At 43.4% G+C, this 21,850-nt stretch overlaps 3 protein-coding genes across 3 annotated transcripts in view; 1 reads left to right on the top strand and 2 right to left on the bottom strand.

Moving 5' to 3' along the window:
- LOC108232063 (acid-sensing ion channel 1-like) overlaps window positions 1-3,943 on the bottom strand; it is a 56,709-nt gene extending 52,766 nt beyond the window's left edge. Inside the window, exon 1 of the mRNA XM_017409615.3 lies at window positions 2,997-3,943. Coding sequence (XP_017265104.1) covers window positions 2,997-3,358 — 362 coding nt within the window. The 5' untranslated portion in view covers window positions 3,359-3,943. The remainder of the gene's footprint in view (window positions 1-2,996) is intronic.
- A 2,670-nt stretch (window positions 3,944-6,613) lies between these two features.
- spryd4 (SPRY domain containing 4) lies at window positions 6,614-9,641 on the top strand. Its single transcript, XM_017409726.3, has 2 exons — window positions 6,614-6,810; window positions 8,667-9,641. The coding sequence occupies exons 1-2, from the start codon at window positions 6,678-6,680 to the stop codon at window positions 9,206-9,208; spliced, it is 675 nt and encodes a 224-aa protein (XP_017265215.1). The 5' UTR covers window positions 6,614-6,677; the 3' UTR covers window positions 9,209-9,641.
- LOC108232125 (glutaminase kidney isoform, mitochondrial) overlaps window positions 9,603-21,850 on the bottom strand; it is a 28,320-nt gene continuing 16,072 nt past the window's right edge. The window contains exons 2-18 of the mRNA XM_017409725.3: window positions 21,198-21,285; window positions 19,190-19,311; window positions 17,602-17,731; window positions 17,445-17,524; window positions 17,207-17,370; window positions 16,403-16,461; window positions 15,026-15,058; window positions 14,891-14,949; window positions 14,726-14,792; window positions 14,579-14,629; window positions 13,316-13,492; window positions 13,061-13,192; window positions 12,871-12,963; window positions 12,725-12,786; window positions 11,817-11,893; window positions 11,591-11,654; window positions 9,603-11,511 (exon numbers count right to left, since the gene is read on the bottom strand). Coding sequence (XP_017265214.1) covers window positions 11,355-11,511; window positions 11,591-11,654; window positions 11,817-11,893; window positions 12,725-12,786; window positions 12,871-12,963; window positions 13,061-13,192; window positions 13,316-13,492; window positions 14,579-14,629; window positions 14,726-14,792; window positions 14,891-14,949; window positions 15,026-15,058; window positions 16,403-16,461; window positions 17,207-17,370; window positions 17,445-17,524; window positions 17,602-17,731; window positions 19,190-19,311; window positions 21,198-21,285 — 1,615 coding nt within the window. The 3' untranslated portion in view covers window positions 9,603-11,354. The remainder of the gene's footprint in view (window positions 11,512-11,590; window positions 11,655-11,816; window positions 11,894-12,724; window positions 12,787-12,870; window positions 12,964-13,060; window positions 13,193-13,315; window positions 13,493-14,578; window positions 14,630-14,725; window positions 14,793-14,890; window positions 14,950-15,025; window positions 15,059-16,402; window positions 16,462-17,206; window positions 17,371-17,444; window positions 17,525-17,601; window positions 17,732-19,189; window positions 19,312-21,197; window positions 21,286-21,850) is intronic.

The raw sequence follows: 21,850 nt of genomic DNA, 5'->3' as shown, positions 1-21,850 counted from the left end.
TAAAGGAGGTGGTCTTCAACTTCACCTCAAATCAGCAGCTGGACATTGGTTGAAAGCTGAAAACAGTTGGGTGTTCCAAGAGGACAATGATCCCAAACGTACATCAAAACTGGTTTCAGAGCAGATAAAATAGGTTTATATTAAGCTTCCATCCATCCATCCATCCATCCATCCATCCATCCATCCATCCATCCATCCATCCATTATTGCTTGTTCCAGGGGAGTAGCAGCTTGAACAAGGAACCCCAGACATCTCTTTCCACAGCCACCTCTTCCAGCTCTTCCAGGAGGATTCCAAGGCTTTCCCAGGCCAGCTGAGAGACAAAGTTTTTCCAGCGTGTCCTGGGTCTTTCCCGGGGTCTCCGGTTGAACATGTCCAGAACACCTCCCTAGGGAGGCGTCCAGGGGGGATCCTTACACATGCCTGAACCACCTTAAGTGGCTCCTCTCGATGTGGAGCAGCAGCAGCTCTAGTCCAAGTCCCTCCTGAATAACAGAACTTCTCCTGTCTCTAAGGGAGAGCCCTGCTACCCTGCAGAGAAAACTCATTTTGACCAGCTGTATCCACGATTGCATTCCTTCCATCACTACCCAAAGTTCATGACCACAGGTGAGGGTAGGAACGCAAAACAACCAATAGCAGCTCAGCTCCCTCTTCACCACAACGGACCGGTACAGATTAAGCAATACTGCAGAAGCTGCACCAATCAGCCTGTTGATCTCACGCTCCATTCCTCCCTCACTCGGGAACAAAACCCAGAGATACTTATACTTCTCCACTTGAGGCAGCACCTCCTATCCAACCTGGAGAGAGCAAGTCAGGCCTGTTCCAGAAAACAAACCAATTTAAACGAACTCTACTAATTCTGCCAAGAAGATCAGATGGTCAAACCTCCAGCCAGATCTACACCAGAAGCTTGATGGAGGATTTCAAAAGCCTGTGGTGGAGGTGGTGCAACTCGTGATGAGGGGACATTTAAGCTATTATTAGTTGAAATATGAGTCTGTGTGTATAATTTTGCTGGGTGAATTAGAGAAAATCCAGATTAAATTCAAACTTGTGCACCCACCTTTTGTTTTTAAAAGAATAATTGAACTTGGACAAATGACGGATCACTTAAATCATTTGGAGCTCAAAATTCCTTCAACATTCCTGCCCACGATGAGAGGATATAAACTTCTGACCGCAATTTCCAACACAACCAGCACTTTCCTCCCCTGACACACTGCTGAGAGCTAAATTAAAAAATAAAAAAACAAACATCTAATTGCTTCATTATTTCTGCTTCTGTTGACATTTGGAGAAGTATTATGGCACTAAAAGGGCAAACAATCAAAAAGCTAAGATTAGACAGCCTTTTGTCTCTCTGTGAGATCCTTCTTCCTCCTCTGCTTCTTGGACAAGACTTGATCCTCAGCTCACACACACACACACACACACACACACACCAGTATCCAGAGCCTTCAGCTGCACGGACAGAACAGCTGGAGTCTTCTGATTTTAATGCCTCGCTTAATTCAAGCCTGAGAAGCTCTCTCTCCGACCCAACGAGTCAACAAGGTAGAAACAACTGGAGGTCGTTGAAGAGGAGAGGGGGAGCGGATCGAGTCCGGACATCTTTACTGGAGGAAGAGTGACAATTTGTAGAAAAGAAGCAGTTGGAAATGGTCCATTATGAACTGGAAATTAAAAAAAAGATGAAGAAATGAAATCAAAGTAGCTCCAGTAAGTGATCTGGTTTCATTCAATGTTTGCAATGGATTCCAACAAACTGCTTACACAGCTCTTTTTTCCCCGCAGTTAGCAGAATTTCACGGTGACGTAGCAAAACAGCAGCCTAGATTTGTGACGGATATGAGCCGAACACGTTTATCTGCCGCAGACCCACGAGTCTGTCGCTGCGACGCTTCTTTGCCCTGACTTCTTAAATAACCGCGGCAACGGGTGACGCTCCTCCACCGCGCGTCCCGGGTCAGGCCGAAGCTCTGCGACGAAGCAGGAACAGGCGAAGGCGAGTGGAAATGTTTGTTTCCCGTGTCTGTTAGCAAAATATGTCGTGACCCACAAGATAGATTTTAGCGAAACTCTCAAAGTGATCCTTAAATGTGCGTCTAGAACTGATTAACAGCACAGTTCAAGATGGCTGACAGCTAACCGACCCTGGAAAACACACAAAAAACCGGCTACAACTCAGTCAGCTGTACAGATACTCAGCTAAACCTGGGTGTGGGAGTAGCTGAGACTGGTCCCCGGCACATATTCTGATCGCCTCGTATCTGTGTTTGACATTAAAACTGTTTGGCGTCAACTCGGTCCCAAAACCAGACCACCTGATCAAACCATTGGGTGAGTTTTGACGAAACCTTGTAGGAAGTAACGATCGGAGCCATCGCAGTACAAGATGGCCGCCCCAGTTAAGCGACATTACCAAACACAGAAAGGGGCTACGGCTCAGACAGCTACAACCAGCTGAGAGTCATTCCCAGCACGCGCTCCGAGCTGTAACCACCACGTGTGAGGTGATGGCTCCACCCGTTACGTCTCAACAGAGGACGACGTTAGTGTAAAACTCTGGCACGAAAGGCGGCGGGCGACGTGCATCCCTGCAGCGATGAGTCCTTTCATCGCCCTGCAAGGATCGTCAACTTTATTTTTGTCCTTTTTCTGCATCCCTCACAACAACCAGGAGGAAAGAAAATGCTACAAGGGAGGGGAAAGAATCAGGTTATATGAACAATGGCTGCTTGGTGTGGTGATAAAATACAGTATTTTTTTTGCTGTTTTTTTTTTTAACAAAAATGTTTCATTTTGCAAAAGAGCTGAGGTGTTTTGCTATCTGTGTGAAGTGTCTTGAAAAAAAGGAGAGAAAATTTTAGATTTCACGTCTAAAGTGCACTTTAGTGTAAGTTTAAGCTCATTTTGAAAAGGGGAGGTTTGGACAGCTGGAGTTGGCCTGTCCTCTGTGCGCATGTGTACGTGTGCGCGTGCGTCTCACCCCTGTTTGAGCAGGGCCAGCAGCTCCCCGGCGTGATACAGGTCGTTGCGCGTGATCCGGCTGAACCGGAACGCGTTCAGGTTGCAGAAGGTCACGGCGGGGAACGTCATGGCCGGGGTCGCGACCTCGTCCAGCTTGGTGACGTGCGGGTACTCCAGGTAGAAGTGGACCCGGTCCACGCACACGTACAGCAGGAGCGCGAGCGAGGCCAGGAAGAACAGGAGCCACAGGAGGCGCCGCGCGCAGCAGCGCTCGTAGGTGAAGATGTGCGAGACGCCGTGGAGCGTCGAGCCGTGCGCGAAAACTTCCACGGGCGGAGGCCGGCTCGAGTCCAGCTCCTCCGGCTCCACTTTCAGATCCATCGCGCGGGAGGACGGCGGAGAAACTGAGGCGAGTGTTCATTCACCGGTGGGGTAGACTGCCACCACCACCACCATCATCCTCCCTCCGAGCAGGTCCAGCCGAGCAGAGGACCACTCTTTGACCTGATGCTGCTCTGTCGCCATCATTCACGAAGAAAAAACAAAACAAAAAACAAACCTTTAAGCGTCTAAAATAATACAAGTCGGGGTCAGGATTTAAGCGCAGAAGTGTATATATTAAAAAAAAAAACAGACTTATGGTGCAAGAAGCGGAGAGTCCATCACCGCGCTACATCCATGCAGACAAAGTGTTTCATCCCCACGCGCGGTTCCTGCAGGCAGCCGTCTGGAGCCGCTCCGCTGCGAACAGGTTCCTCTGCTCCTTCCGCGGGTTACAGCAGTCCGGTCCGGAGCCGTGCTGAGTCGTGAGAGGGCAGGCTGGTTCCTCCTCCTCCTCTTCTTCCTCCTCCTTCTTCTCCTTCTTCTCCTCCTCCTCCTCCTCCTCTGCTGTGTGTGTCTGAAGCTCCGCCGCTGTTCACCTGTCACCTCCTGTCTTTTCATTTAACACATAAACATTAATAAAAATATGAATGGCGGGATTTGAACTTTCCAAACCGAAAGCAGCAGCGCGCGACTCAGGCAGAATTTAATGAATTGGTACCAACACTTGTATCACGGTGCTAATTTATTAGCAACAATCTTACCAACACCAACAATGGAACTAAGAAACACACGTTACAATAATTATCTGTCTAAATTCTTGCTACATAACTAAAATTAGACAATTCCTGAAGTTACTGCTTTCCTTTTGAAGCAAAGGCTCATGGGAAATTTAAACCGCTACTTCTCCAACTTCCTGTATATAATAGGAATCACCAAAAATAATTCCCCAGGCTGTATATTCAAACGGATTTTGTTAGATTATGTTCTTTCTTAATTATCAAAGAATAATTCTCAACAATTCAGTTTATTTATTTGGTGCCAAATAACGAGTAAAGTCAGCCCAGGGCACTATATGAAAAACATTCACATTCAGTACATTATAAAATACAAATAAGTAAAAGTTATGTATCTAAATAAGCCAACCGATTGCACTGAATCTCCATTTCCTCCCAATCCGCCATCCTGAGCAGCATGTTGGCGACAGTGGGAAGCAATGACTCTTTTTTTTAACAGGAAGAAATCTCCAGCAGGACCAAAGAAAAACACATTAATGTTAGAAATAATTAGAAATACCAATGTGGAGGGTAGAGAGAGTAAAAACAGCAGCAGAGTGAGGAAATGCCAGTTTGTCCTCCAGCAGTCTATAGCAGCAGAGCTAAGGGAGAGCTCAGGAAACCCAAACTATAGGATTTATCAAAAAAGGAAAGTCTTAAGTCGAGTTTTAAAAGTACACAGGGTGTCAGCCTCACAGACAGAAAAAGAAAAGCCCGATAACTGAAAAATAAAACAAAACGATAAACTAATAACAGGAAGACACAAGAATAGCACACAAAACACTTGGCAATGTTTCCGTTTGACTAATTCACTACGTTTAGCTTTTTCAAGGAGCAGAAACTGACTGAAGCTAAGTGATAAAACTTTAGAGCTTTGGTACACAAGACGAAACAAAAGAACAGGAGGATGTCTGAGCCCTCAAACGTGGGGAAAGTCTTGCTTGAATTGATAAACCCAGATCCTGCAGTGATTACAACTCTTTATGTGATTTATGATAAGAAGCGCTCGGGGGCTCGGAGGAGTCTATGCGGCAGGAATTTTAATGACGCCGATGAGGAGCTGCTCCTTTTTAGGCTGGCGTACGCGGAGCGGGGGTGATGCATCTTTCATCAAGTGTGATAAATATTTAGTGATATTAACAAAGCTTCATTTGGCCCCCTCGCAGCTCAGCTCAATCCACCCAACGCCATTCCTAATTCATGAGTTCAATCCAAGCGCTGCGGTTATTATTTGGGTTTGAGACGCTGCCGGTAATGATTTTGTTTCAGAGAGGCTGTTTGGATCTCAGATATAACTCAAGCTGTAGCAGCATTTAGGAAACATTTCAGCCTAAATGTCTCTCTCTGATTCAGGTTTACAAAAAGCATTTTGCACAATGCATCTGTTCCTTTAACTATCCCATTGTTATAAAAGACAACTACAACATTACAATTAGAGCTCACTGAGCAGTTGTCAGGATAACTGCTCTTCTTTTAAGGGAACGAGATGTAGATTATCTGACTCCAGCCTATTACAAACAATTGCCAAATTTGGCATCAAACAGCAAAAAATTCTTATTACTTCTTTTTTTTATATTTATCTTGTAACTTTCTTTGCCATTAAAGCTTAGAGCTGTGTCTATAATTGCTGTTCCTGAGAGTTTACAGGTCAAAGATAGACGTAAACCATTGTCTGCTACAAAACACACATCTTCCTCCCATATTTGCTAAGTTTGTCTTTTTTAATAGTTTTTGTTTGTCTTCCTCATGGCAGAACGTGATCAAAATCAGTGGTTTTGGACATGAGCAGATGATATTTTCGGCCTCTTTTCATTTGATGAGATTATTAAACTCAACCTGAGTCAGAGAGGAAAATGTTTGGAGAAACCTTTCAGAAATGATAGCTGGACCTGAAGATTATAGTTGCTGCCTGAAAACAAAAGAAGCTCTAAAATGAAACCAGAAAATTCTCACCATCGCCACAAACAAAAACAATAACCAAAGTGTTTACATTGTAAAATATTGTCATAAGGACCACATAGCATTCAGCCTCAATACCATTTATTTACTTTTTATAGGAAAATATTTTTATTCTATTTAAAATGATTCTTAGTTAAAAATTAGTCACCACTCAGCATTCCTGCATCAGTTTATGGAATTTTAAATGTTCTAACAAATCATTCACATTTGATTCTGTGCATGGTGTAAATTTTAGATTGCATGCATTTATTCCATCATATTATATTATTGTTGTTGTTTTTCTTTCAGCTGGTCCCTTCTGAAGGGGTCGCCTCAGCGCCTTTCCTGATGCAACCTGGACCTGAACCTGCAGCTTCAGGATTACAGGACCTCGGCACTGACCACCTAGCTACTGCAGCCCCAATCCATCATCTTTTATTATATTTTGAGACTGGTGTACCTGTGGCCTTTTTCAGCTGAGAGTGTTGGACGTGTCGGTGTGGCTGCTGTCCATGTGGCTGCTGTCCATGGTGCTCGCTGAGCGCGGGGGGCGCAGAGGGGTGCAGTTCCCCTCCCGGCCTGCGGGGGGCGGCGGAGCGCCGAGCCGCTTCTGTTCGCCGGCCGAAGCAGCGACAACATGTGAGCCGCAGCTTCTCTGAGACAACATGGCGATGCCCGTCAGTATTCCTCGTCTCTGTCGCCTGGCGGGACGGACTCTGTCCTCCCTGCCCGGCAGACACAGGCGGGCGGTCAGCCTGCCGGCCGGGCCGCGCTTCGTTTCCACGGCGACCGAGAACCGTGAGTTGAATGTTTCCTGTTAGCTAAAACATGTTAGCTTGTATTTGTGCTCCTTAAAGGTCAGTCCGTGGTGCAACACTGGAGAGCCCGACAGCTGGGGTTTGTTGTTATTATTAGTGGGTTTTTACATTTGCAGTCTGTCCTTCTTACGGACTAAAAGTTAGAGAATAAAAACTTGTAACCGTGACACATAACAAACAAATAAATCCTGAATAGTGTAAAACTCTAGGTGTTAAAATAGATGGCTGCTGTACAAAGATGAACTGGAAATGAATATTCACCTTTTATTTCTTCTCATTTCTTTAGATGATTGTAATGCACTTCTTACTTGATTTGCAATTATTAGATTGTTTCCTAAGTACTTTCCTGCATAATCTGCAGTGACAAAATTAATAGACATCCACCCTTAAAAGGTGAGGATTTAGTTTTGTTGTTCGTCTTTGTTGTAGTGACAACTTCATCAAGGTTTTTGTTGGTGTCTAAACAGGATAGTTTGTTGTTTGAGTTTATAAAACTTTTTACCCCCGTCTGAGTGTTGAGCTGTTTTAAGATCAGACTGTAGTCGTTCGTCCCGAACTGACCGCCAAGAGGTAAATAAGTGAAATGGAGTCAAGTCAAATTTATTAATATAGCACTTTTCAGCAACAAGGCCATACAAAGTGCTTTACAACATGAAAACACAAAAATACAGAGTCAAATAAGTGAAATAAAGTTACGAAACCCTCACCATGTCACAGTTTTTATATTCACCTTCCTTCCTCTGGTCAGAGCTGGTAAATGGAGTCCATCTGGTCGACCTCCGTCTGAATTCTGTCGTCAGATAAAAAGCACGGAAATGTCTGCACCTCCTCCTAGTAACACAGTGTGGGTGTACATGTTGACACTTTATAGGATATATATCTTTTTTTTTTTTTAAAAGGAAACTAAGAACAAATACTGTGGTTGGGAGGTTTTAAAAACAGCAGGTTTCTTGTGAAGCGGACGCTGTCATGATTGACGCGGCTCTCTGGCCAATCAGTGGCCTGCAGTCTGCTGACGTCTAACCTTCAGCTCGACTCGGCTCGCTTGGAACCTCTGCTGAGGAGGTTCACCTGACTTGAGCTCGTGGAAAAAGGGCCACAAGTAACTTTAACAAAGTATAACGTAAACGACTTCATAGTAGAGCTGCACAATAATAAAATAACTTGTAATGCCCACATTTCTTACCTTACATGTGTGGATCTGAATGTGATTTCCCACACAGCATATTTTGACATGCTGGAACAGGTATGCTTACATAGAGGAGCTAACAAAAGGACAGCTCTTTTCCTTCAGTGAAGTGTAGCAATCAGTTGTGAAAGAAAAATACACTATGTTGCCAAAAGTCTTCACTCATCCATCCAGATCACTGAATGTAGGTATTCCAATCCCTTCCACGACCACAGGTGTATAAAATCAAACACCTCGGCATGCAGACTGCTTCTACAACCATTTGTGAAAGAATGGGTCTCTCTCAGGAGCTCAGTGACAGGATGCTGCCTGTAAAATAAGTCCAGTCCTGAAATTTCCTCTCTAATATAGTCAGCTGTCATTGGGATTATAACAAAGTGGAAGTGATCGGGAACAACAATAACTCGGCCATGAAGTGGTAGGACATGTAAAATCACAGAGTGGGCTCAGTGGATGCTGAGGCTCATGGAGCACAGAGGTCACCAACGTTCTGCAGAGTCAGTTTCTGCAGACCTCCAAACTTCATGAGGCCTTCAGATCAGCTCTAGAACAGAGTGTAGAGAGCTTCATGGTATGGGTTTCCATATATTTCCAAATATTTGTAATTAGATATTAAATGAAATTTCTTCTTGTGTTTTTCTCTGTAGAGTTTCAGTTCAGACTCGACGAGCGCACCGCTCACAGCAGCCTGGACCTCTTCAAGAAAGACACCGGCATCATCTACCGCATGCTGGGCCTCGACCCGACCCAGGTCCAAGACAACCCCGAGCGCTTCAAGGAATGGGCCGTCGTGTTCGCTGACACGAGGATCGACGGTGGCCGACACTACTGGGAGGTCACGGTCAAGAAGTCGGAGGAGTTTCGCGTGGGGGTCGCAGAGGCGCTGATGTCCCGAGACGAGTGCGTCGGCACCAACAGCTCGTCCTGGGTGTTTGGCTACGCCCAGAGGAAGTGGTTCGCCATGACCAACAGTAAGGTGGTTCCAGTGAGCCTGGTGGGGAAGCCGGACCGGGTGGGGATCCTGCTTGACTATGACGCGGGCCTCCTGGCACTGGTGGACGTCGAGAAGCCCCGGATCATCCATGCTCTCAAAGCTCGGTTCGGTTCCCCTCTCTGCCCTGCGTTCGGACTTTGGGACGGGGAGCTGCTCACACACTCAGGCCTGGAGGAACCAGAGGGCCTGAAGTGAAGCAGGATCCACAGGAGATGGTGGTAATAGGACCTTGGTTTGCAGCCCTTATCAAGATCCTGATCAAATTATTGTTCAGGAGGGGGAAAAAAAGCAATATCTTTATTGGAAACCATTTAAAACTTCAGTGAAAGCTGATGATTAACGTCTGTGCTCCGGTTAATCATCACGTCTACTATTACAAGTTCATCGTGTGTGTGAGATCAAGCCTCAAGCCGTTTTGTAACAAAGATGTTTTGTTGTGCGAGCTGCATGTTTTTGCCTCATAGACTAACAGGATGTGTGGTTGGACCCAAGAGGAACATTTAAGGCCAAGTTGTTTTACACTGACTGCCGTGTCATTTCTCACTAACATAAACCTCAAAACAACCAAAAGCATCTTTCAGACTCATCGTCATCATGTATGTTGTTTAATAAAATCCATTCAATGAAACTGTTTCAACATTTCTTTCAGCAGAATTATGTTATTTACAGCGAACAAAGCTTTGTACAGAAGCTGTGCAGATAAAGAATCTGTGCAAATTTCAGAAAATGCAGTTACAATTTCAGTACTATTGTAAATTTTGGTTGACAAACTTTAGCTTAAATATTCATTTCTTGCAGGTTTTTAAACCACGCTGGTAAAAAGCTTAAACATTGAGATAATGTCTTAATATCTGCTGTTATAAGATAAAAGCTGATGTCAGTCTGAGGTTTACTGGTTGCAATATTTTTTTTCTTTATATTTGTTTCACAAAAAAACAAAAAGTAATTGAGCTGGGAATTAAAAAAAAACCTTTAACTTGTTCCCACCACTTAAAAGGACTTTTCAGTAAAATTTAATGTTTTTTTTGGTAGATTTGATATTTAAAGAGTTCATTTTTTTTATACTGCACTCCATATTTTGGGTGGGATTAAAAACAATCTGCACTGTTTATTGGATAAAATGTGGTTTTACTTTGGTATCGGCTCAGATTTTTACTTTGGTTGCATCACAATAAGAACAAAACTAAGTGAGGGTGAGCGTCATCAGAAATGAACGAGCGCAGACGAATCTGAAAACCCAAAACCCTACCATTCATGTGACAAACACAAGTATCCTAAAGTGCATGTTTACAGCAGAATATTCCAACAAAACATCTAAACTTACACTGAAATCCTCTCATTTTAAGGCAGAACAATTAACTACATAACTGGAAACTGTACAGTTCGCAGCGAACGTTAACCCTCACAGATTACACATATTAATAAAGTAAACCGTATATTATTTCAGAAATAAATATATATTATTAGATATTTACATCCTAATAGCATTTATCTATCAAAAGCTTTAAACCGAAGCAGCATTTATATTTCCACGCAAGGCAAATCAGGTAATAGTCATCATAATATACAATAACAACATATTATATTGTTGTATTCCTTTGCTATATTTATTGACTGAGTCTTTGGTGTTCCCAAATCTGCATTTAGCATTTAAAAAAAATATATAGTGTTATGTCCCTTTTTGCAATTTGACACATAGTTTGAGACAGGCTTTGGTCAAAATAAACATTACAGACATAAAGTCCTCTTGTACAAACTGTCTTTTAAACTTTTTCCTCCCAACTGGGACCTAATAAGACCCTTTCCCCCTCCTCGCCTCTGTGCCACGTTTGAACCGGAGACCTCCCGTCCTGTGACGCAGTTCCATCGTGCAGCCATATTGAATAAAGACAAATTGTCCCTAACAACCCTTGAAGAGAAACTGCAGCACTTCAGCCTGACAAATCAAAAACAGTGTCTTCAACACATCAGCTCGGTTTATTCTCAAACGCTTGCATTTGTCTGCAGTTTGGGGTCTGAATTTTAGTCGTGACTTTATCTTGTTAACATTCAATGCAAGTAAAGAAATGAAAGGTTTCAGGCATTAGGTTTCTCAGCTGGGACATAAACCATGAGGTAGGTAAGAGCTAAATGACAGGGTTGTTTGTTTCAGAGCCAAATTTTCTAATTATGAGGGACTTCGGACAACTAAATTTCTGCTCTTAGACACAGAAAAAGGGGGAAATTTTCATAACATCCCTTAAAAAAACGACTTCATTCATTGGTTCTCATGTGTCTTTTCAGTCCTTTCAGGTGTGCAGTAAAAGATCTGAGTAACAAACCCTCCTGATCCTTGTGAGGTTTAAAGAGAGCCCTTCATCGTGTCCAGTGCGGCCTTCTGCTCGTCGGTGCTGCTGGCTGAGTAGCCGGCACTGTACTCACTCTGGTATTTCTGCAGGACGGAAACTACAGCGTCATGGCCAAACTGCATGGCGTCATCCAGAGGAGTGTTGCCCCATCTGACGGATAACAGAGAGTGGAGGTGGAGATGGATTGGCTGCTCGAGGCAGGACGGCAAGTTTATATCGGAATTCTTACCTGTCTTTAACGTAAGGATTCACTTTACAAATTTCAGTCAGGAACATTACAACTTCCTCGTGGCCTACAAAGAAAAAAGAAAAAGAAAAAAAATTACAAATCTCAAAGCGCAAGGAGCAGAAATCCATAACATTTTAATGTAAATGCCGGATTTCATCGACTCTTTTCTAAATGCCAAAGTCGAACACTAGTGAGGAATGAGCGAACTAATGATGAGAAGTGTCACCTTCTGCAGCGGCGATGTGCAGCGCGGTGCGGGAGTCGTAGTCCCTCTGGTTCATGTCCACGGCCGAAAGGGCAAACCTGCGGACAGAGGAGGAACGCGTGCAGACATTTACTGTGCCTGAAGAGACTGAGAGAGGCCGTTGCAGCCTGTTACATGAGGAGCTGAGCTGTAACAGAAGCATACTGTTCACAAAAAGCTGCATACTAACTATTTTAGCGGAACCATGAATATGGACTGGCTGTAGTGAAGAGAGTTAAAAGAACAGACGTATACGACCTGATTACTGTCTGTTCAAGAAAGGAGAGAGTATACAGCCTAAAAACATGTAGAAGGAGCCAACTTGGTTCTGTTTATTTGTACTGTTTTACATGATACAAGATGTTTTATTATACCTGTTTAGTGAAGTGTGATAACTACTATTTAAACTCCTTTTTGACTACTTGACATCTAATACAACTCCGGTTTCCTCCCACAGAACAAAAACATGCACGTTAGGTTCATTGGTCACTCTTAAATTGTCCCTAGGTGTGAGTGAGACTGAATGGTTGTCTCGTTTGTCTCTATGTGTCCCTGTGATGGACTGGAGACCTGTCCAGGGTGTCCCCTGCCTCTCCAACAGTGACTGCTGGAGATAGGCACCATCTCCATGACCCAGAAAGGAGAAGCGAGTGAAGAAAATGAATGGATGGATGGACTTCTAATACATATGTACTTATTAAACACAAAAGCATCATGACAGAGTGATCCTTACTAATGCTGGTAAACACTGAATTTAATAAGAACTTCTTTCTTTTGTTTATCTAACCACTGTCTGTAAAAATCTCAAATCTATAATATAGGTCTATCCTAGCAGCTGCCTGGCTTTCCTGGTGGAAAATGTAAGGTAGTGTTTGTTTGTTTCTCCCTACCTCCTCAGGACAGAGACGTCTCCACTGTACGCTGCAAACATCAGGTTCACGACTGACTTGTTCTGATGGGTCAGATGAAATAAGATTTTAGATGGCCACATGCAGTAAGTCTGTGTCTTACAAGAGCAGACAGGAAGTAAACTGACCGGATCGCTGTCTGACCGCCTCCTGGGGTCGTGTTTCTTGGTGAAGTGCCTCAAGTTGTCATAGTTGTGGAAGTTGAAGTAAGACACGAGGTCCTTTTGGAGCGAATGATTAATAGTTATAATTATAGTTGTTATAATGACAGGATGTCTGATGTTTTACGCCACATTGAGGAGTAAATAAACACCGTACCTGACAGAAGTGAATGCCACGAACACTGTTTCCAAGCCGATCCAACGGAGGCGACCAACACATCATGCCCATGACATTTGGAACCACCAGCAGCACAGCGCCTGAAACTCCAGATTTTGCTGGCAGGCCCACCTAAAAATAAAAATTAAAAAAAAGTAAAATAGGAAGCCTGGAAAGAGGATCTCCTGACTTATGTGTTCTCTAGAGCCAACAATAATCTTAAAAACAGAGCTACGGTCAAATAAAGGCACTCACGTGGAAGGCAAACTGCCCTGAAAAGTCGTACATCCCACAGGAGTGCATGAGACTCAGCGTGTTGCGAACGGCTTCGGCACTCAGCACGCGGTCGCCTGTGATTGGACAGATGCCTCCGTTGGCCAGCGTGGCAGCCATGACACTTCCTGACTCACAGGTCACCTCGATGGAGCACAGCTGGAGCACGGAGACATACGGAGGCTTTTACAACTTTCACTTACAAGCCGCTGAAGTAGTCTTCCTCCACAGCAGCTTCATTTGAGCCTTTTGTTTCCCTTCCTGCTTTATGTTGTTGAGTGAAAGCGTAAAACACTAGATCACCTCTAATTTTCTTTTAATTTAATTTGCATGAAACAAGATGTTTTATTGTGGCTGTTTAGTAAAAAGCGATAACGACTATTTAAACTAAAAAAACTCAGTTTTTTTTTTCTGGTGTTCCCTGAATGCCTCACACGAAGCGAGCTGGTTGGTATGAAAGTGTAACACCAACTTTATGCCAAAATGCTTAAACTGCTCATTTCAAAATCCCCCCTAAGTCTGAAACAAACCAGATAAATGGCTGCTGAGAGACACGAATGCTGCAGAAACAGATGTTCAAATAAATGCTGTATTTATTTCTAACTCTAAACTGATTTTTTTATAGAACTCAAGGGGCTACTTACCAAACCCTAATATTTTCTACAAACCCTAAAAAAATATTTTGCCGTCTAGGTCCTTCACTGATAAATGCTCCACTGCTTTTTAACCAGCTTGTCGCTGATTGTGTCTGTTCGTACTCACAAGACTACAGAGATTTTATTTAATCTTTTTTGGACGGGGAAACAGGTGCTCAGTATGATTGTAAAATATTTTATAGAGAGCAATGACTGGAAACCATGATGAGAAATGAGTTAAAACGCGCTGACACTGCAGAGTCCACAGAGATCCTACAAAAACGTCCAAATCTGGTGTTAAACAGGTTTTATGTTACTTATTGCTACCATTAACTTTAACATGTTCACAGTAACATGAGTTTTTTTTTACATGCTTGTCATCTGACAGTTTAAAAAGGTGATAAATTCAAAGTACATTTAAGGAATTAAATCTAAAGTTGTTGGACAAATTTTATGTACATTTCTAGACAAAAAGTGAACGCAGTCTTGGACTTCTTATCTGGATACGACACATGCAATGTTTCGTCGTAAATATCGTTTCCATGATATTTGCGGAGGCATTTCTGTCTGGATGATAAGTGACCAAGTGACCGACAAGCACAATGGTTACCTGAAAGTAAAAGTCGAGGGCTGCGATCATGTCTGCGTTGTCGGGGAAGCACTGAAAGAATTACGATCAGAGTCAGCACACAGCTCGGTGTACGAAGGTCAAATAGAAAACCTGAGGATTTTCATTCAAAAGACAAAGAACTCAAACCTTTTTCTCTTTGAGGTAATAACCAATTGCAAAATTTCTATCACCGGTCTCCCTCTCTGACTGGAAACTGCAGTAAAGCAACAGATATGAGAAACAGTGTTTTATTAAAAAAGGAAAAGAATCGAGAGCACAGCGGATCTGCGTTGAGTAAGGCACAGTTCTTACGTTGCATTGCTGAACCCCACGTACTCTGCGCCGGCTGTACTTTTCAAGAACTCCATTATCTGGAACAGTAGAGTTAAAGACAGTTCAGTAGGGAAGCCAAATCAAAAAGAAGTAAAGTTTCAAGCCTTTACTTACAAAGTCAAATCTTTCTGCCTTGTTTGAATGAGGCTGTCAAAAGAGAACGGGAGAAAAAAAACAAAAAAATAAGTCATTTTTCCAATATCAGACCTGTTGGATGTGAAGGGTGCACGTGTCCCTACAGATGGCAGTGTTTGAGTACTTTGGGTGCGGACTCGGGGTGGGGGTGTCGCGGTGTGACGTGTCCGTGTTATCACTCTGTGCGGAGATGTGCTCGGTGTGGCCCAGGAGCTGCTCGCGGCTGCGCTTGGAGAACACAGACCGGTAAAGGATCCTTACCGGGTCATGCAGTCACTAAGACGGAACGGCGCTCACATTCATATTTAATGACTCCACCTCAAGGATGATATCAGCTATTACTGCGAGCTGAGGGGAGGACCTGTAGGACTGAACTTGTTGGGTTTTTATGAATTTCCAGGTAGTTTTTCACCTCGGTGCACTCTGGTATTTATTTTTTTTGAACGAGACGTTCAGATTTTTATAGGCAGCAATTTCCCTCAGGGTAGGAATACTACAGGGAATGAAAGAGAACGAGCAAAAACTCTGTCCTTCAGCTCCTGTTTATTTATCTTCCACGTGTTTGACCTCGTAAATGTTAAATACAAGATATAAACTGCCTGTCCAAACACCGTCTCCCCATCTACGCAGACGCAGGATCAGGACGACAAACACACCCTCTGGTCCGCTGGCTGCAATTGGCCAAAAGCCCGCACACCCCTTCGGTAAACCCGTCCCCCATTCGATAAGAGGACCTTCTCTACAGTCAGCTGTGACGCTTCAGCAGACCTCTGTGGAGGAAACAACGCCATATTCAGCTCACGCACAACATCGCATGTTGACACCACGTCACGTGACCATAGTCCAGCTGCCACAGAGGCGCTGTAACCCCGAAGGTCAGGCTGTAGATGTGTCGTGGCTTCATACTCAAAAACGGAGCTGTCCTTCCAGTTACTCTGTAGCTTAGAAAACAAAAAAAAAAAAAAAAGTCTCCATCCTAGGAAAAGCTCTTTGCTCAGCTTAGATTCAGAGTGTTTAAGACCTACAGGCTAAAAACAAGAACGACACTATCTTATGTGTGTCTGCACTGGGTGTCCCACTCAGAGATTTGTTACATAACTCACACGAAAACTGAAAATGGTGGCAACGTAATGTTTCACAAAACAAAGCAAGTCAAAGTTGCCGACAGCTTTGAGTCTGGACTTGAGTCTGGACCCATCTTTAAACCTGACCAGCTGCTCTTGACCTATGAACGATGGCTGAATGTTTCAGATGAGTTTAACGCATGTATTGTAGAATGTAAACATCTGCATTTCATAAAAATTAGGGCAATAAAGTCTTTGCAGACTGGCTTTTATCTTTTTTTTTTTTTTTTACCTTAATCAAAGAACTGATGACGATCGCTCCGGCGTTCACCATCGGGTTGTGTGGTTTATCTGCACGAAAACATAAATAAATAAAAGTCACTGCTTTGCCTCGAGCCACTGCTGAGAGTAGAGGTTTACTTCCTGTTGTGGGGGACTTCTGCATCCCATTAGCAAATAAACCAAACAATGGCATAGGGCTAAAGAGGTGAGGTGATAAATGGACAAGCTAAAAGTCCACTGGCAAAACTTTTGTTTTTTTATGAAAACTTTGGCTCTGTCCACAGAATGAAAAGAGGTTTTAAACATTTAAGGGTAGATCAGGTTTGCACACAGGCTTGAGAAGAGAGATTAGAGAAGATTAAAGACAAATTAATGGTCTGTCCAGCCCATCCACTGACAATCCTGGCAACTGACATTTGCGGTCAGAATCGCTCCGGTTCTTTATGCGTCGATGGTGACGTTCTTTTTTTTTCTTTTTTTTTTTGTCAGTATTGTTTTGACAGGCAGAGACAAACCGACTCTATAATTCATAATAATCCGTGGGGAGGAGTGCAGCGAGTGAGCAAGTAGGACCTCTCTGAAAACACCTGACAGCAGAGCAGCTACTTCACAATCAGGGACACGTGCAAACACATGTCAGGACCGCGCTCAGCAGACAGACCGACAAACCCCTGAATTAGCAGCTGCGAAGTGTTCGGACACCGCTGTTAAACAGGGATTTATTTACTCTAATCATGTAAATACACGGCCTTACAGCTGAAGCTTGTATTATGTGTAGGTCGGATAGCCGGTGTTGATTACGTAAATCACTCACCTTCCTCGTTTAGCGACAGTTTGTTGAACTTTAATCCGCTCGGCTCTTTGCCCACAAAGCTGTGGACATGTTCACCGCCAAGCTCGTGCACGGCGATGGCGTACTCCAGGGGCTTCACACACGACTGCAAGCAGAAGGGAACCTTGGTGTCACCCACCGAGTGTCTGTGGCGAAAGCAAGAGTCTTAGTAAGGCCGCTGAAGGGGCGCAGCAGATGTCAGAGGTGGACCGTCGCTCACCTCTGTCCATCGATTGTGCACAGAGACACACCCCAGAGCTCGGGGCTGAACTTTGCCAGCTGGGGAATGTAATCAGCAACCTGAATTAAAGACAGAAACAACATAAATGAGCTGCGAGGAGCACGCAGACATTTAAAACCGCACGTCTCCTACTTACACATCCTCCCTCTTGTTGATGTGCGCTCTCGTACATCTTATTGATCTGCTGGGTAAACTTCTCAAAGTCGGGGATGATGAACTTTTTTCTGAAAGCCTTAGTCAGCAGCATGATGTTGTTGCCCACGCATCTGCAGGGGAAAAAAAAACGAGGAGAATTAGACGTCCCCTGATACAGCTAGTAAGGAGTTTATTGTTATTTAAGCCAATAAATATACATCAAACATCATTAATGAATGGAAATGTAATGTTTTGAAAACTGCTTAGTGTTGTCCAAATGACAAATGTGGGTTCTTACTTCCTCCTGTTGCTGTCCAGGCAAGAAAATACAACCAAGCTTTAAGCTAAAGACATTTAAATTTGAACTCAAAGGGCACGATCTGATCCAAATCAACTCAGTTATATAGTGTTAAAACTACAATACGATTAGCAGACACAAAAATACAACTAGTGAGTTACAGTTCGAGTTGTACGACTGTGAATAATACCCTCTAACTAGGCAAAGATACCTCTGATATGGTAATGGTATGCTCTGACAAAGAATATAAAGATCTGCCACTAAGGTACTAAATGTTCAGACGCTGAGGCCTGAGAAGCCAGAGATATTTTAAATAACTAAAACTCCAGATCTCACTGCTCTTTTATGAGATCTTCTTCGTTTGCTCACTTCCAGACTAACATCGGGTACAGTAACACCTCGCTAAATTAGTAAAGCTGCATGCCTTTACCGGGACGTGCTAATGGTTATCATGAACTTCTCTTGCTATAATTGGTCAGCAGTGCCGCGTGCTTTCAAGGAACGGTATCCTGTCGCAGCTGGTTTGAACTGGAATATCTGGTCGGGAGCCTCAGCTCATCCAAGGCAACTCAAGCAGAGGGCTTTGAGACACGAGGAGGAGAAGAGAGGAGAAAGCTTGAATATTTCATTTGGCTCATTTCCTAAAAATAATAGCAGAGTCACGGTGAGCTGTTCAGTGGCGTACAGGAACAGGTAACCTCGTCTATCTGAGAAATTAGGCAGACACGGTAGAAACAGAAGAGGGCAGTTTCAGAACAGAAGACGAGTCGGAGTGAATTACACATTGGACAGGAAATCGTACTATTAGGACAGCGGGGATCTTTAGTGATCTGTTGAGCCTCCTAATGTAATTGCCAGAGTCTGGAGCTCAACCAGAATGATGCCCTTTCATTAGCAGAGCCCGAGACGCCTCTGTCTGCCTCTAACCTCCGCTGCTTCGGCTGGCATGCACGCACGCACATGAATGTGTTTCATAGCAGCTGTCAGCTATAAAACGCCTGTCTGTCAGTCTGTCGGACTCAAATAGTGCTGACCACAAATCACCTCCGTTATGTAATGCGGAAAAGCATGGAGGTCTCTCAACTCAACTTAACTTAACCCGACAGCTTGCAGACCTTCACCTTTTCACAAGCTTTTAGGAATATGCTTATCTGTTTTATGAATTCATTATGCTGCGGTGGCATTCACAGAAGCCCTACTCAAACAAATGCACGTGCAAACGGTGTGCCCCCCGGGGGAGCTGCTGTTTGGACAACTTTGTCCCCGTAAAACAAAGCTCGGCCTCTCTCACCGCCTGAAGAGCTTCTTGTCCATCATGACCGGTCCAATGGAGTCCCGCGTGGACTGTCGCATCTGACGGATGCAGTCGTGCAGCCGAGGGTCAGACGTGAGCAAACCCGTTCTCCTCAAGGCCTGCATGGGGAAGAAATGAGTTATGTCTGAACAAACTGATTTGAGTTTGAAACGACTGCGGGCCTGCGGACGGGGTCAAACCCTGGAGATTCTGCTGTCAGCTACAGGAATCTGAAACAGGTGCTGATGAAATATATAGTTACAGGATGTCAAAGCCTCAGGTGTGTCTACAAGGAACTGAAAAGGGGAAAAATATCATATTACTGCTGCCTGTCTCATTCTGCCATCCACACTGGCTGCGGCTGTATGAAGCACGTGTGTCTATTTTGGGCACCTGTGAGCGCCAACCCTCCTGACCAGAGAAACTGAAGTGTTGTTGGGGTTTTTTTTGTTTTTTTTTAAGTTAAACTCATCACATTTGATAAGTGCTTTAGAGAGCAACCAAACCTAACAAATAGCTGCGAGCTCGCCATTGCGGTTATTAAACGTTTGTGAGTTTTTCGGGCTTCAGGGCAGGAGTGTCAACTTTGGAGCCGCATGCAGGGTTTTAGCTGGGATTATTTTCAAGTTTTGTCTTTCAGCTGAGTGGGATTTCACTATAAGCGCGAGACGTGTTTGGGATTCTCAACTGGAAGAGCAACACAGATGAGACGTGAATAGATGAAAATGTCATTATGTATTTATCTTGTCTTCAGTAAACGAATTAGGAAGCGTCAGGATGCTTGAAAGACAATAATGATTTAGATTAATTTAACCAGGCGTTAGGCTATAACTCAAAAAGCAACAACAGCGTTTCATCTAAAAGAAGTCTTTGAAGGTTGTGTGGTTAAAACAGACACATAAGGAAAATGAAATATGATGTTTTGCTTTGGTACCTTTTAGAATATATTAAATTGAACTAAACTATCAGCTCATTAAGTTGGATTTTTTTCCCCTTTATAGTTTTTATATATCCACCTTACAACACTGAGCAGCACGTTTGCCATCCATCTCCTGCCTGGAGTCACCTCTACAAACACATCCAGTCATCTGTGGGGTAACAAGCTGCCACCTGTGTTGACACATGTCCCCTGAACAGATGCCTGGTTTTAAAATGTCTGAATTGCCATAGACACCAAGTTCACCAGATGTCTACCTTTTCATGGATGACTGTCTAAAACGTCACATACAGTTAGCTGTCATAACAAAAAGAGGAAAAACAACAATCCTCAGTGTGTTTGTCTGTTTTCTGAGCGTTAATTAGTTTCATGTCCATAAATATGAATAAAAAACAACATTTTGCCCCTAAAAATGAACTGTGAAAAACAATAACAGACATTTTTTGTTGTGTGTTAGAGCCTACGTATGGGAAAGTATTACCACACAGCCTATATCTGATTAAATCCGAAAATTATTTTTTATTATTTATTTTTATTAGATTAAGACCTTAAAAGGCCCTCTATGGATACATCCATTTTCATGTTTTTTTTTTTTTGCATCAGGTTTTAATGGCTTGGATAAAATGTCTGTTTTTTTTTTATTCTGGGATTTAACGATCATATCTATGCAGAGCAACCTGCAAAGTGTCATAAATTACAGTAATTAAAGCACATATAAAAAGGTAAAAATAAATTTAATGCGATAAAGGAGCGCCAGATCTCTGACGGTAATTTGCTGAGTCCACAGCAGTGTCCGCAGCAGGTATATTTAGACAAATTACATAAGACAGACCATAAACACCATCTAAACGAAATGCTGCGAGTCAGGCGGAGATGCTGGAGATGCTGTGGATTCTTGCTGTGGGCTATTTGATTACCAAGGTTGATTAAACAAGAGTCCGAGGCGTTTCGCAGGGGCATAAAACGGCTGAGACGGCGCGCGTGCGTGTGTAAGTTCACATACGCCATGGAAGTTCAGATCAGTTCTCGCTGTAAAATGAAGGAAGTTTGAAGGTGCTGTCGACTCACAGAGGTGAACTGAGACAGGGGGATCATGTCTTTGCCGTCAGTGATGGTGTAAAAAAGAAGGTCCCCCATACTGGACATCAGCCGGGTTCTGTCAAAGCAAAAAAAACACAAACAAACAGAGTACGTCATGATTTTAAAACTGAATAAACTCCACTATGTTTCTTTTATATCTTCATATTATTGTGTTTGCCTTACCACTACCTCGTTTAAACAGCAAATTAATTATTTAACCTGCCTAAAATCTACAGTGTACGTTTTCAAAAGTGCCTCAGGTCTTTTTAATATATTGAATTTCAGTAATTAACAGAGAATCGAAGAAAGGAATTTACTGCCTAATAATTTAGTCATTTGACAGCAATCAATTATTGCTGTAAGTTGGTAGGGCATTCTTCAAACAGGTAATGTAAAGTTCTATTTCATCCCTACTGACCGCCAGAGGGCGGTGCTGAAAGCACTGAATGTTCCCTTCGCGCATGCGCAGTTCGAGTAATAGTATCAACAGAGTCACCACTGTGACACATCGGATGATCAATCAGAGGCTATATAGCCTGACGTCATCCGAGGCTCTGTTCCTTTTTTCTTCTCGCATGCGGTTCGCTGCACATGGCATTGGCCTTTTCACCGTGGTTGGACGCCCGACTGCCTGTTGGCTG

The sequence above is a fragment of the Kryptolebias marmoratus genome, linkage group LG8 (genome assembly GCF_001649575.2).
Source record: "Kryptolebias marmoratus isolate JLee-2015 linkage group LG8, ASM164957v2, whole genome shotgun sequence".
In the NCBI taxonomy this organism is placed as follows: Eukaryota; Metazoa; Chordata; class Actinopteri; order Cyprinodontiformes; family Rivulidae; genus Kryptolebias; species Kryptolebias marmoratus.
This window is presented reverse-complemented; position numbering and strand designations above follow the sequence as displayed.